Genomic DNA, 13,845 nt, shown 5'->3' with positions numbered 1-13,845 from the left:
TAACCACAGTGTCACACCAGGACTCCTATACTATCTTAGCGACTGCTGAAATGCCAGTATTTAATTTTTAGTATCAAAATCACCTGAGAATTGTTTAGTATCAAAATCACCAGAGAAGCTGGGTTAAAATAACAAGGCCCAGGATCTATCCTACTTTAAGGAACCTGAGCCTCTGTGCTCTTTGTTGATTCTTTAGGTGATTCTGATTCTCACAAAAGTTGACCACCACTGTTCTATGGTTCACAGATCTCTGGCAGTACAGTGGGTTTCGAGTTGAACTGTTAACTGCAAAGCCAGCAGTTAAATCTACCAAACACTCTGAAGAAGAAAGATGAGACTTACTCTCCTGTAAAGACTTACAGCTGCAAAAACCCTATCCAGGTCCGCTATATAAGTCGGAGCCCAATTGAAGGCAAAAAAACCACGACCACTATTCTATAGTTGCTGGAGAAAGATGGGGCAGTCTGCTTCCATAAAGATTTACAACCATGAAAACCCTATAGGGCAGTTGTTCTCGGGCCTTTTGGTCTCTGTAAGTTGGAATTCTACTAGACAGCAATGGATAGGATATTGTAAGAGTTCTAAAATGCTCACATATGTTTACATTTAAGCCTTTTAAAATTATTAAATGAAAGTATTTACAAGTGGAGTTTCAGACAGTAGGGAAGCATCTGGGAAACATTAAGGACAAAATGTCTTTCATGGCCTCTCTGAAACCATTATAGCAGTTTTGTTTTGGATTTTTGATTTGGCAGGTTTTGCCACTGTAATATCTAATCTTTCTCTGAGAGAGCATTTCATCCTAACATGTCAGAGAATCTCAAATGAAAAAGCTCATATCTGCAAAAATCATCAAACAGCTTCAAAGACTTTGCTCAACATCAAGGGAATTTATGACTCAGAAGTGAGACCAAAGTCACTCACATGTTTTCATGAACTGTTTTCATTGCTTTTGCTGCAAAGCCCATATTCCTTAACACCTCGGTGTTGGTGTGTGAGTTTTCCAGGGCTTCTCTCTGGAACTCAATGGTGGACAGTGTGCCATCAATCTGTGTTAACTGCTTCTCAAATCTCTTCTTTCTCTTTAGTGCCTGTAACGCAGCTAAATAAGAAGAAGCCACATTTAGAAGGAGAGCATCCAAATCACTTATTTAAGAAACATTTGCTTAGCATCAATTATGAACTGAGCATTGTTGGTTCTTAAACACAAAGAATATAACAAATAAACCTGAGAAACAAGTGTAAGAGGGCAGAAAATCAATGACCATATCATATAATATACTACAGAAATTGTGGTTGTTGTGTGCTGTGGAGTCAGTTCAGACTCATGGTGATCTTTTATAGGGTTTCCAAGGCTGTAAATCTTTACAGGAGCAGAAAGTGTCATCTTTCTCCCACAGAATCACTGGTAGTTTCGAACTGCTGACTGTGAGATTAGAAGCCCAACACGTAACCACTATGCTACTACAGAAATAGTTCTGTCAATATTGGGATTTTAGAAAAGAGACAGATAAAAAAATATAAGTAAAAATCCTATCAAAGAGTATTGAATTTTAGAGGAAGGAGAGACCTTTATGATTGCTGATTTTAGCACATTTTCCTTATTTCAGACAAGTTAAATGAGACACAGAGAAGTTAAAGGACTTGCTTGAAGATGCTGTTAGGTGCCATTGAGTTGGTACTGAGTCATAGTGACCCTATGCACAATAGAATGAAACACTGCCCAGTCCTGGGCCAACCTCACAATTGGTGCTACAATTGAGTCTACTGATGCTGCCATATTGCCAATCCATCTCACTGGGGGTCTTCCCCTTTTTCTCTGACCCTCCACGTTACCAAACATGATACCCTTTTCCAGTGACTGCCCTCCTGACAATATGTCCAAAGTATGAGAAACAAAGTTTGCCTATCCTGGCCTCCAAGGAGCACTCTGGCTGTACTTCTTCCAACAGAAATCTGTTGGTTCTTTTGGCAGCCCACGGCACTTTCAATATTCTCCTCCTACACCATAACTCAAAAGCATCAATTTTTCTATGGTCTTCCTTATTCATGGCCTAACTTTCGCATGCATATTAGGTTACTGAAATACCATAGTTTGGGTTAGGTGCACCTTAGTCCTCAGGCTGACATCTTTGCTCTTCAACACTTTAAAAAGGTCTTATACAGCAGATTTGCCTAATGCAATATATCATTTCATTTCTTGACTGCTGCTTCCATGAGTGTTGATAGTTGATCCAAGAAGAATAAAGTCCTTGACAAGTTGAATCTTTTCTCCATTGATAAGAATGTTGTTTTTTGGTCCAGTGGTGAGGATTTTTGTTTTCTTTACATTGAGCTGCAATCCATACCAAAGGCTGTGCTCTTTGATCTTCATCAGTAATTATTTTAAGTCCTCTTCACTTTCAGCAAATAAGGTTGTATCATCTGCATATCTCAGGTTGTTAATGGCTCTTCCTCCATTCCTGATGTCACATTTTTCTTCATATAACCCAGCTTCTCAGATTATTTTCTCATCATGCAGGTTGAATAAGCATGGTGAAATAATACAACCCTGTTGCACACCTTTCTTAATTTTAAACCATCCAGTCTTATCATGTTGTGCTTGAAAAACTGCCTCTTGGTCCATGTACAGATTCCTTATGAGCAAAATTAAGTGTTCGGGAATTCTTATATTTCACACTGTTGTTCATTGTTTGTCATGTTCCACACAATCGAAAGCCTTTGTGAAGATAGACAGTAATAAAACCAAAACCTAGGATGCCTATCTAGGTCAGAAATGATTATGAGACAGTCATTAAGGCTATATCCAACCATAAGGGCCATGAAACCAATGCTACTAAAGTCTTACTCAAGAATTAGATGGCATACTGGTGAGAAGACTGAGTATTGCCTGCAGGAAACTCACTCAGCATTTCTTAAAGTGAAAGAACTAAAGAAAAATTTAAGCCTTGACTTACAATATTGAAGGATTCTATGGGCTCCTCACTGTAAAGAAAACGTAACTCCTTACAATTGAATCAATAAATAACATCATGATAAATGAAGGAAATATTGATTTTGTCAAATACTTCATTTTGCTTGAATCTAGAATCAACACTTATGCAAGCAGTTAAGAAATCAAATGACATCAGGCAAAAGACTTCTTTTAAATGGCAAAGAGCAAAGACATCACTTTGAAGACTAAGGTGTGCTTGACCCAAGCCATGATATATTCAATCACCTCATACGCATGTGAAAATTGGACAGTGTATAAGAAAGACTGAAGAAGAATCGGTGCATTTGAATTATGGTACTGGAGAAGAATATTGGAAGAACTGTGGACTGCCAGGAAAAAACAAACAATTCTGTGCTGGAAGTATAGCCAGAATGCTTGTTAGAAGCAAGGACAGCCAGACTTCATCTGTTGTACTTTGGGCATGTTATTAGGAGGGACTAGTCCCTGGAGAAGGACATCATGTTTGGTAAAGTGAAAAAGAGGAAGATTCCCCACACACACACTCCCCGGTCCCCCAAGAAGATTGACTGACAGTGACAGCAGTGATGGGCTTAAACAAAAACAACTGTGAGGATGGCCCAGGACCAGGCAGTGTTTTGTTCTGCTGTGCATAGGTCACTGAGTTGGAACTGACTCAACAACACCTAACAAACAACTAGCAGCATGGGAAACTTTTTGATGACATAGGAAGCATTGACAGAAGATGGAAGGAGTACACAGAATCACTGTACCAAAAAGAATTATTCAACATTGAACCATCTCAAAAGCTAGCATTTGATCCAGAACTAATTGTGCTGAAGCAAGAAGTCTAAGCTATACTGAAGGCATTGGTGAAATTGATGAAATGAATGCCAATTGAGATGTTTCAATAAACTGATGCAGCACTGGAGGCACTCCCTCCAAGAAATTTGGAAGATAGCTACCTGACCAATCAACTGAAAGAGATCCATTTTTGTAGCCATTCCAAAGGAAGGTGACCCAACAGAATGAGGACATTATTGAACAACATCATTATTATCACACTCAAGTAAAATTTTGTTAAAGATAATTCAAAAATGGTTGCAGCCGTATGTCAACAGGAAGCTGACAGAAATTCAAATTGGATTCAGAAGAGGATGAAGAGTATCATTGCTGACATTAGATGGGATCTTGTATTAAAGTGAATATCAGAAAAATATTTATGTGTTTTATTAACTATGCAAAGAGACTCAACATATGGATCATAAAAAAGAAAGAAAAACTGTGGATAATGTCACAAAGAATGGGAATTCAAAATTGAAGTTGCCAAGGATTTTATTTTGCGCGGATTCACAATCAATGCCCATGGAAACACCATTCAGGAAATCAAAAAACATAACACATTGGATAAATCTGCTGCAGAAGACCTCTTTAAAGTGTTACAGAGCAAAGATGTCACTTCAAGGACTAAAGTGTGCCTAACCCAAGTCGTAGTATTTCAGTCACCTCATGCAAGTGAAAGAACTGATGCATTTGAATTATGGTGTTGATGAAGAATATTGAAAAAACCATGAACTGCTGAAAGAATGAACATAGGGAAACCACAAGTTGGCACCTAACTCAATGGCAGGTGATACCACCATAAATAGCATCTACTTAATGTTTTGTTTATGAGATTATTTTTAAATGTAAGATTGCACTTCATTTCATTTACTGTGGTAGTCTACATGCTATATAATACGATCCTTTCTTTTAATGTTTTCTAATTATTATGATTTTTTTAGTATTGTGCTTTCTTGTTATTATATAGATTTATCAGATATTCTTTGTCTATGTTTTCCCTTTTAGAGAATTATAGATAATAAATTTGTTCTCCTACTGGATATCCATATAGTAAAAATATACATGGGTATTTAAACTTAAGCTTTCTCTTCATTTTGAAAAGTAACCAATAACTATAACTTGCTATTCCCAAACAAAATTCACTTCCCCCAGTGTTTGATTGAAATAATCTGAAATCCAGGTAATTACAATTTTTTCATTTCCCTTCAAATTAAAAAAAAAACATTTTAACAGTGTTAAGTTTCAAAGACACAATTTCAGCAGTTATGATGCAGCTTCAAAAAGGTCATTGAAAAATTCCATTATTTTTATTTCATCTTTCTGTGAAGTGTTAAAACACCTTCATATTTACTCTGAAATATAATGTGTATTGACTAAGTAACATCTCTTCTTGTAACGTGTGCTGTCATTTTTCTTGGTTTTTATTTTTTTCAATGTACTTGAGTAAATCTTAAAGATTTTATTCAGAAAAGGTGCACAGATACATGCAAGTTCTCTGCACACAGTAGGTCTGAAAATGTCTTCATTGCATTTTAAACTTGACTAATATTTGAGTTTACAGAATTCTAGGTTTAAAATTATTTCTAAATTTTAAGGTACTGTCCCACTGTCTTTGGGCATTCAACATTGAAAAAAATTGTTGAAATTTATTCTCATCTGTTTATAGATTATCAGTTTACTTGTTTCTTCTTTGAAACCTTCTGTAGTTAGGTGCCATCGAGTCGGTACCAACTCATAGTGACCTTATGCACAGCAGAACGAAACACTGCCCGATCCTGGGTCATCCTCACTATTGTCATGCTTGAGGCCATCGATGCTGCTGCTCCTTGGCCAATCCATCTTGTTCAGGGTCTTCCCCTTTTTCTCTGACCCTCCACCTTACCAAGTATGACATTCTTCTCCAGCGACTTGTTCTTCCTGACAATATGTCCAAAGTTATGAGAGACGAAATTTGGCCATCCTGGCATCCAAGGAGCACTCTGGCTCCTTTTGAAAAAACATTTAAGGATTTTCTATTTTGCCTTGGAATTCTGGAATTGCACAAGTATAGTCTTGGTATGGGAGTCCTGGTGTGGTGCTACAGGATAAGCACTGGACTGCAAGTCTGGTTTGAACTGAAAGGCTGGCAGTTCAAACTCACCAGGTGTTCCTTGGAATTCCTATACAGGGTCACTGTGGGTCAGAACGACTTGACAGCACTTAACAACAGGAATAACAAGTCTAGGTGTAAGCCTTTTACTTGTTGCTTTTTCTAACTTAGCATTCAATTTTTTTTTTTTTTTCATCTCAAGAGAAACTGTATTCTATTTTTTCCCCCTTCATTCTATTTATTCTCATCAGAAACTACTTTTTATCTAATTTTCTTATCTCCCTTCAACCATTCTCTCTGTCTTGTCTTTGAAATCCCAATAAAAATTAATCTAACTATTTATTTACAACCCTTTCTTTGTGTTCTGGGAGTTCTGATGTGACACTTTGAGATAAAGCACTGGATCAAAAGGTCAGTGGTTCAAACTCACCTGTCACTCCTTGGAAACCCTATACAAGATTGCTGTGAGTCAGCACCAACTCAATGGCACTTAATAACAACTTTATGTTCTGTGTCCTAAGATAATTTCTTGACTTTATATTGCAGATAACTCATTTAATCTTCAGTTGTATTTATATTTAGCCCTTTTATTAATATTTTTTTAAATAATTATGTTTTAATAAATAAACGGAAATCTCTAAATTGTAAATGTCTCTTGTTCTCTGGTTGCTCGTCTGTACGGCAGCATATTCATGACTTCTGGATGCAATAGCTTCTTGAGTCTCTCTGAAGATACTAACACAAGTTTTGTTTTTAGCATCTTTTATATCCTACATTATCTCTCTTGCCTTGGGGTGTTTGCTTTGTTTTTGTTCATCTTGGTTCTAGCTTTTCAGATGAACAGTTTTCTTCACAATTCTTGTGGTCTTCTATTAGAGGTCCATTCTTATACATGACTCCTGATGTGGTGCTGTAGGATCAGCACTGGACTGTAAACCACAAGGCCAGCAGTTCAAACCCATCAGCTGTTTCTCAGAAGCCCTATACAGGATCGCTACGAGTCAGAACCAACTCGACAGCACTTAACAACTAAAACTTCTAAGAAGTAAAGTTGTAAAAAAAAAAAAAAAAGAAGTACAGTTGTACTTTTTAACACAAGGGGTCCTTGAGTAAGCATCAACTGAATTACCATGGATTTTCTTTTTTTAGAGGCACTGATATTTTTGCTAACTTTTCCAGTCTTTCATTTATAATTGTTGTTCTTGTTAAGTGCCTTTGAGTCAGTTCCGACTCATAGTGGTTCTGTATAGAGTTTCCAAGGAGCGGCTGGTGAGTTTGAACCAACAACCTTGTGGTTCAAACCGACTTGAGACCCAGTGCATTAGCCCACAGCACCACAGCCGGCTGTCAGTTTTCATGGAAGCACGTTGACAGGTCGTTCTTCCATAGCGCCACTGGGTGGGTTCAAACTGCCAATTTTTAGGTCAGTTGTCAAGTGCCAGTCATTTGTGTCACCCAGGGACATTGGTGCCTCTAGTAGTTAAAGAAGTGAGTTTCCTCAGGGGCTACTCCCCTGAAGGGGAAGGCGGAGCACAGCTCTGTGGAAGAAATGAATAACCCACTAAGCTCCCACAGTTCCTTCTCCTCCCCCCGTTGTTGTTGTTGTTGTTGTTGTTGTTAACTGCTGTCAAGTCGATTCTGACCCATAGTGACCCTGTACAGGGTTTCCGAGGCTGTCAATCTTTACGGGAGCAGAAAGCCTCATCTTTCTTCCATGGAACAGCTGGTAGTTTCGGTTCTCAGCCCAATTCATAACCACTACGCTACCAGAGCTCCATTCTCCTCCCCCTAGGTACACATAATTACAAGTCTTTTGAGGTATGATACACTCTTACTTCTGTTTCTCCGGGTGCACCTGTACGTAACAGTCAGCACCATACACCAAAGTACACAACAAACATGAACAATTCTTGAGCATTTGTTGTATGCCAAAATGATGTTAAGTGCTTTCTGTCCATTCTGTGATTGATGTAATTTAACTCTAGCAATAATTCCAAGAGCAAATACTATTATTAGCCCATTTTACAGAAAACAAAGTGAATGAATATCACATGAATAAATTTGATAATTTTGTGCACATGGCAAATTGATGTCACAATATAGAGGCAAGGGCATGGCCTTCAAGTCTAGAGTGTGAATTCCTCTTCCATAACTTAATAGATGTGTTTTAGGGAAAAGTTACATCTTCTTTAAGCTCTAGTTTCCTCATTTAGAAGTGAGGAAATAATTCCTATCAGGCTGAGTGATTATAAGGATTAGTGATAATTTATGAAAAATACGTTAGCATCTAGATATTATTACTAATAATGTTTCATATAACATTCATTCATTAATGAGACTGTATATCTTATTTCTGAAACCACTAAGCAACAAATTACCCATTTTTCATTAAAATTCACCATAATAGGGACATAATGTTTTAAAACATCTCCACATTTTTATAGTAAATAGTATTATTTTACAGAGTATTCTAAAAGACGTTAACCTCCATATATACATCTCCACCCAACATGTCTAGAAATGGAATGTTCAAAATGTGTCTCCACCCATTCTGGTCAGACTGGTTCAGTGTCGATACTTTTTTGAAAACTGATACTCATTGACCTAAAAGTATTTCTAATTTTTAGATGTTCTTTTCAATTTTCCATTAAAAAAATATGTGAACTACAAGGTCAGAAGTTCCTATGCAGGGTCACTATGAGCCATAGTCAACTCGACAGCATTTAACAACAACCATAACGTTTTCTAGGAAAAATTCATTTTAGATTACTTTTTGAAAGATCAAGTTGTTGTTGTTGTTAGGTGCCATTGAGTCAGTACTAACTCACAGTGACTCTATGCACAACAGAATGAAACACAGCCCGATCCTGAGCCAACCTGACAATTGCTGTTACGCTTGAGTCCATTGATGCTGCCACGTTGCCAATCCATCTAGTTGGGGTCTTCCTCTTTTTCTCCAACACTCCAGTTCACCAAACATGATATCTTTCTTCAGGGACTGGTCCCTCCTGACAATATGTCCAAAGTATGAAATACGAGAAAAGAAGTCTAGCCATCCTGGCTTCCAAGGAGCCTTCTGGCTGTCCTTCTTCCAATATAGATTGGTTGGTTCTTTTGGCAGTCCATGGTACTTTTAATATTCTCCTCCAACACCATAACTCAAATGCATCACTTTTCTACAAAGTTCCTTGTTCACTGTCCAACTTTCACATGTTTAGGAGGTTATTGAAAATACCATGGTTTTGGTCAGGCACATCTTAGTCCTCAAGCTGACATCTTTGCTTTTTAACACTTTAAAAGAGGTCTTGTGCAGCAGATTTGCCTAACGCAATACATTATGTGATTTCTTGACTGCTGCTTCCATGAGTGTTGATGGTTGATCCAATCAAAATGAAGTGTTTGACAACTTCGATCTTTTCTCCATTTATATGGATGTTGTTTTATTGGTCCATTGGTGATTATATTTCCTCATATAATCTAGCTTCTCAGACTATGTGCTCAGCATACAGATTGTATAAGTATAGTGAAAGAATACAACCCTGGCACACATCTTTCCTAATTTTAAACCATTCAATGTTCTCTTGTTCTGTTTGAACAACCACCTCTTGGTCTATGAACAGGTTCCTCATGAACACAATTGAGTGTTCCAGAATACTCATTCTCCACAATGTCATGATCCACACAATCGAAAGTCTTTGCATAGTCAATAAAGCACAGGTAAACATCTTTCTGGTATTCTCTGATTTCAGCCTAGATCCATCTGAAATCAGCAATGATATACATATATATTTTTTGCAAGACCAATGGCTTCTTCATTGTGAATACTGAAATATTAAGAAATGTGGAAAAAATCAAGAAATGAAAGATCAGGTTTGGGAGTCAACAGAACTACATTTTAGCTCTGTGACCTTAACTCCTGAAATGATGTTCTCTCATTTGAATAATAATAATGATAACAACAACAACAATAATAATACCTGGTGGTGGTTATGTGTCAGGGAGTCGTTTCTGACTCATAGCGACCCTGCATAGGGTTTCTGAGGCTAGAAATCTTTACAGGAGCAGACAGCCTCACCTTTCTCCCATGGAATGGCTGACCTTGAGGTTAGCAGCCCGACTCGTAACCACTATGCTACCAGAGCTCCTTATGATAATACCTAGAAGAGAATAATAAGGTATTGTGTTCTGAGATCAGATTGTCTGCTTTCAAATTTGATCTTTGTCTGGCGGTGGTGGTTCCAACTCATGGCAACCCTTTAGAGTTTTACGCAATTCACAGTAAAAAGTTAAAAAAAAAAAAAAAAATCTTAATATGGGCACAAAATCTTGTTTCTCCCACGGTTAACAGCCCAACTCTTCTTAACCCACTATCCTACAAAAGCTCCCTGATCTCAATCTTTATAGACTTAAAGAAGTTGCTGACTAGAAATGGGGATAGTAACTCATTTGGTTGTTGAGGATTAATTGAGATAGTATATGTAGAGTGCTTAGAACACTGACTCATGCAGAATGAGTAATGATTAAATATTAGTTTTATTCATTCTCAGCAGCAGCATCATCTCCTTCACAGTAATGTCAAAACTATATATTGGAAGCCACATTATATAATGCCCAGCTGTGCAAATGTTAGTTAATATTAATAATAAACTCTGGTTTGGATTAAATCTTAATGTCTTTGCTAACATATCATTTCTGTCCTTCAAAGTACTTGGAAGAAATTTAAAATTTCAGGAGTTGGAATCCCAATTTACAATTACCATATTAAAAACTACAGATTGACCTGCAACAGAGTACCAAACTTAAAGGGAGCCAAGTAGGTAATAAGAGTAAGAGAAGAAGACAGATGTGAACAAAAGGATCACCTTTGTTCTCCCACATTGGGAAGGATAAACAGAGAAACATTTGTCTACCGTAACAAGTGAAAAAAAATTTTTTTTTTAAATAGTGCAAAGGGTTATAAAAAATGGCAGCAGATACTGGTCTCAGTGTCAGACAGACAACAGGCAGGGGTGGGGACCCTGAGAATATACACCTGGTCCAATGGGAGCAACAGGGCTCTGCTTCACCAAGGACAACTGTCTTAGCGACCTGTAGGCCCAGGGCTAATAGCCATATGGAAATGCAAAGAAGAAAGAAATGTGGGTTTGCATGCAATCTCGCCAAATTTTGAATTCTGAGCCGCATTTTCAAAAAGTACTATATGTAAGGGCTTCTGCAAGCTTTAAATCTGGACCCCAGGAAACCTGACATTTATAACTTCTGCCTGCCCTCTAAGTGTCTCCCAAACACGAGAAAAGTGGATTATGTCTCATAACCAAGAAATTGTACATAGGCATCTCCCTAGAGCTGTTTCTCCCATGAAATTATAATGTTTCTGACCTATCATTTGCTAGACACACCTTTACTTTGTTTTTATAGGTTGCTATTAGTCAAAATTGATCAACGGCAATGGTTTGGTTTTTGGGTTACACTTTGTTTTCTAATCAATAATTTGGGATTGAAACAGCTGTGTCTTTTTAAAGACATGCAACAAATGCTGCAAATCCAGTGCTGCTCCTGCTTTGGCAAAGAAAGACGTTTTTGAAACCATGTAATTTAACCTACATAGGCGGTGCAATCCAATCTTTCAAACTCCCATCCTTTATGTGTTTTTAAGCACTGGTGAGACTTGGACAACATTCTTTTTCACACAAAGGAACTTAGTGTATTCCTTTGTGATAGAGAAAAAGCCAGAGGCATAGTCTCCTCTATAACAGTGACGATGTTCCTCCAGCATTGAAGCCGCAGAACAATGTCCTTTATGTACTGCTGCTAAGGAGACACATGAAGAGTCCTTGCTGTAGCCCATTGAGGATTGAGACTGAAATTTAAGAATTGCCCACTTGATTAAAAATGAAACTAACCCTGTGTGGGTCTACTGTACTGTACTATGCTGCCAGACCAAGAGGGCGTTTATCAGTCTATTCCAAATGATTTTAAATAGCAGAAAAGAGATGCAGAGTCACTGCTCATAGGATGTAAAGGACATTTTGATTTTAAAGGTCAACCTGTTGTTCTTTTGTTCATTCAGGATGCATAAATGCATGCATTGTAAATGGTTCCTTTCACACTCAGTAAATATAAACAAACCTGTTAGTGGAATATGAAACTGAATTACAACTACTCTCTATTAGCCAGGAAGGAATGATCCCTAGAGAAGGGCTAAAAGATGAGGTTGTGAAGAGCAAGCCAGTTCAGGAGAGTGCTTAAGATACATGCGTCACATCTAATTAGTTGTGTCATCTTTTGCTTTTAACTGAGAAGTCTCATGATGGTAGTGTTTTATTTCAGGATCTGTAATGCAAGCTCTGGTCTTACTCATAGACAAATCACCTCATTATTAAGCAGTGTCTCCTATGTCTGGTATATTGCTTTAGCTCTTAAGCAGCACAAACTGAATATGCACCATTATAAGCACTCCATAGGAGTCCTGGTGTAGCACTGTGGGTTAATGCGCTGGACTGCAAAGTCAGTTTGAACTGCAAGATTGACAGTTCAAGCTCACCAGCTGCTCCTCAGGAACCCTATACAGGTTTGCTATGGGTCCAAACCAACTCAATGGCACTTCACAACAACAATAAATTCCTCCATAAAAGCAATAGAAACAAGATGTCCATGCTCAAAGTCACAGGTCACACTGGAAACACCTGGGGGGGAAACTAAAAAGTTTGGCCAAGAGTACTTATCTTTAAGTACCAGTGAGTTGGTTCTGACCCTATATGGGGTTTCCAAGGAGCAGCTGGTGGGTTTGAATGCCAATCTGTGGTTATCAGTCCAGTGCTTATCCTACAGTGCTACACCAAGACACTAAAAGGAGACATGTTGTTGTTAAGAGCCGTTGAGTCAGTTCTGAGTCATAGTAACCCTGCTCTGATGGTTTTGAACTGCCAACCTTCTGATTCACAATCCAGCCTTGATCCTAAGTGCCACACCATGACTCCAAAAGAGACATAGAGGAAAGTAATAAGAGACCCATACAAGGGCTAGAGGAGACACGGAGAAATGGATAAGATTTCTTTGGAGGATAAGCGAAGGGTTCATGAAGAAGACAATATCCTTGGTCACTGTCTACACACACACTCCCACACACTGATCAATAAGAACCATAACTGATGAAGGCATTTCTTTTATCCTCAACCATCTCCCTTACTGCAACCTGATACTATACAATGAAAAATGTCTGAGCTATACAGGAACTATAACCTCAACATAGAGCACATCACACTAGCTTGCCACACAAACTGGATCTTAAATGTAACCTCTATATTTTCAGAGGTCTCTCTAATATTGAATGTTATAAAGTGATAAATAGCAAGCTAAAAGAGACAAGAACACAGCAATGATGTATGAGATTGTAGAATGGCAGAGCAGATGCCTGGGAAAATTGTAAAAAGGTATGAAATTTGAGGAAGTAGATACAAGAGGTTCTGAGGAAAAGGCATTTGGAAGTTTTTTTACAAAACTTCTACCTTTATAATTGTGAAATATAGCTGTAAACAAGCTAGCAATACTAGATTGAATTTTGTATAAGAGAATGGTGATAAATTAATATTATAAATATAAAAAGAAAAAAGACAGGATGGTAAGTGTGTTCTCCCATCTCCATAGAGATAGCAAATGGATCAGAGAAATTAAAGTTATTATCATCCAATATGATGCCCCTTTCCAACAATCTAAAGAGCTTTGAAGATGAGACAGTTCTCACTGCCAAGATTTACGACAAGACAATATTAAACCAGTTATTTGGGAGTTTCAGTTTATGTTCACACTAACCTAGTGAACTAGTTCAAACCAGGCACGTCACTGGTTGTTGTTGTTTTTTTTAAGCTTTTATTGTGAATTGAGTGAAAGTTTACAGGGCAGATCATCAGTATTACATTCAACATATCATACACATTGTTTTATTACAATGATTATAATC

At 37.7% G+C, this 13,845-nt stretch overlaps 1 protein-coding gene across 1 annotated transcript in view; it reads right to left on the bottom strand.

Annotated features, from left to right (window-relative positions):
- The window catches only part of CHMP4C (charged multivesicular body protein 4C), a 42,796-nt gene that overhangs the window by 12,765 nt on the left and 16,186 nt on the right, over window positions 1–13,845 (bottom strand). The window contains exon 2 of the mRNA XM_006830817.1: window positions 925–1,102. Within this exon, the coding sequence (XP_006830880.1) occupies window positions 925–1,102 (178 nt within the window). The remainder of the gene's footprint in view (window positions 1–924; window positions 1,103–13,845) is intronic.

This window comes from Chrysochloris asiatica, unplaced genomic scaffold (genome assembly GCF_000296735.1).
Source record: "Chrysochloris asiatica unplaced genomic scaffold, ChrAsi1.0 scaffold00001, whole genome shotgun sequence".
In the NCBI taxonomy this organism is placed as follows: domain Eukaryota; kingdom Metazoa; phylum Chordata; class Mammalia; order Afrosoricida; family Chrysochloridae; genus Chrysochloris; species Chrysochloris asiatica.
This window is presented reverse-complemented; position numbering and strand designations above follow the sequence as displayed.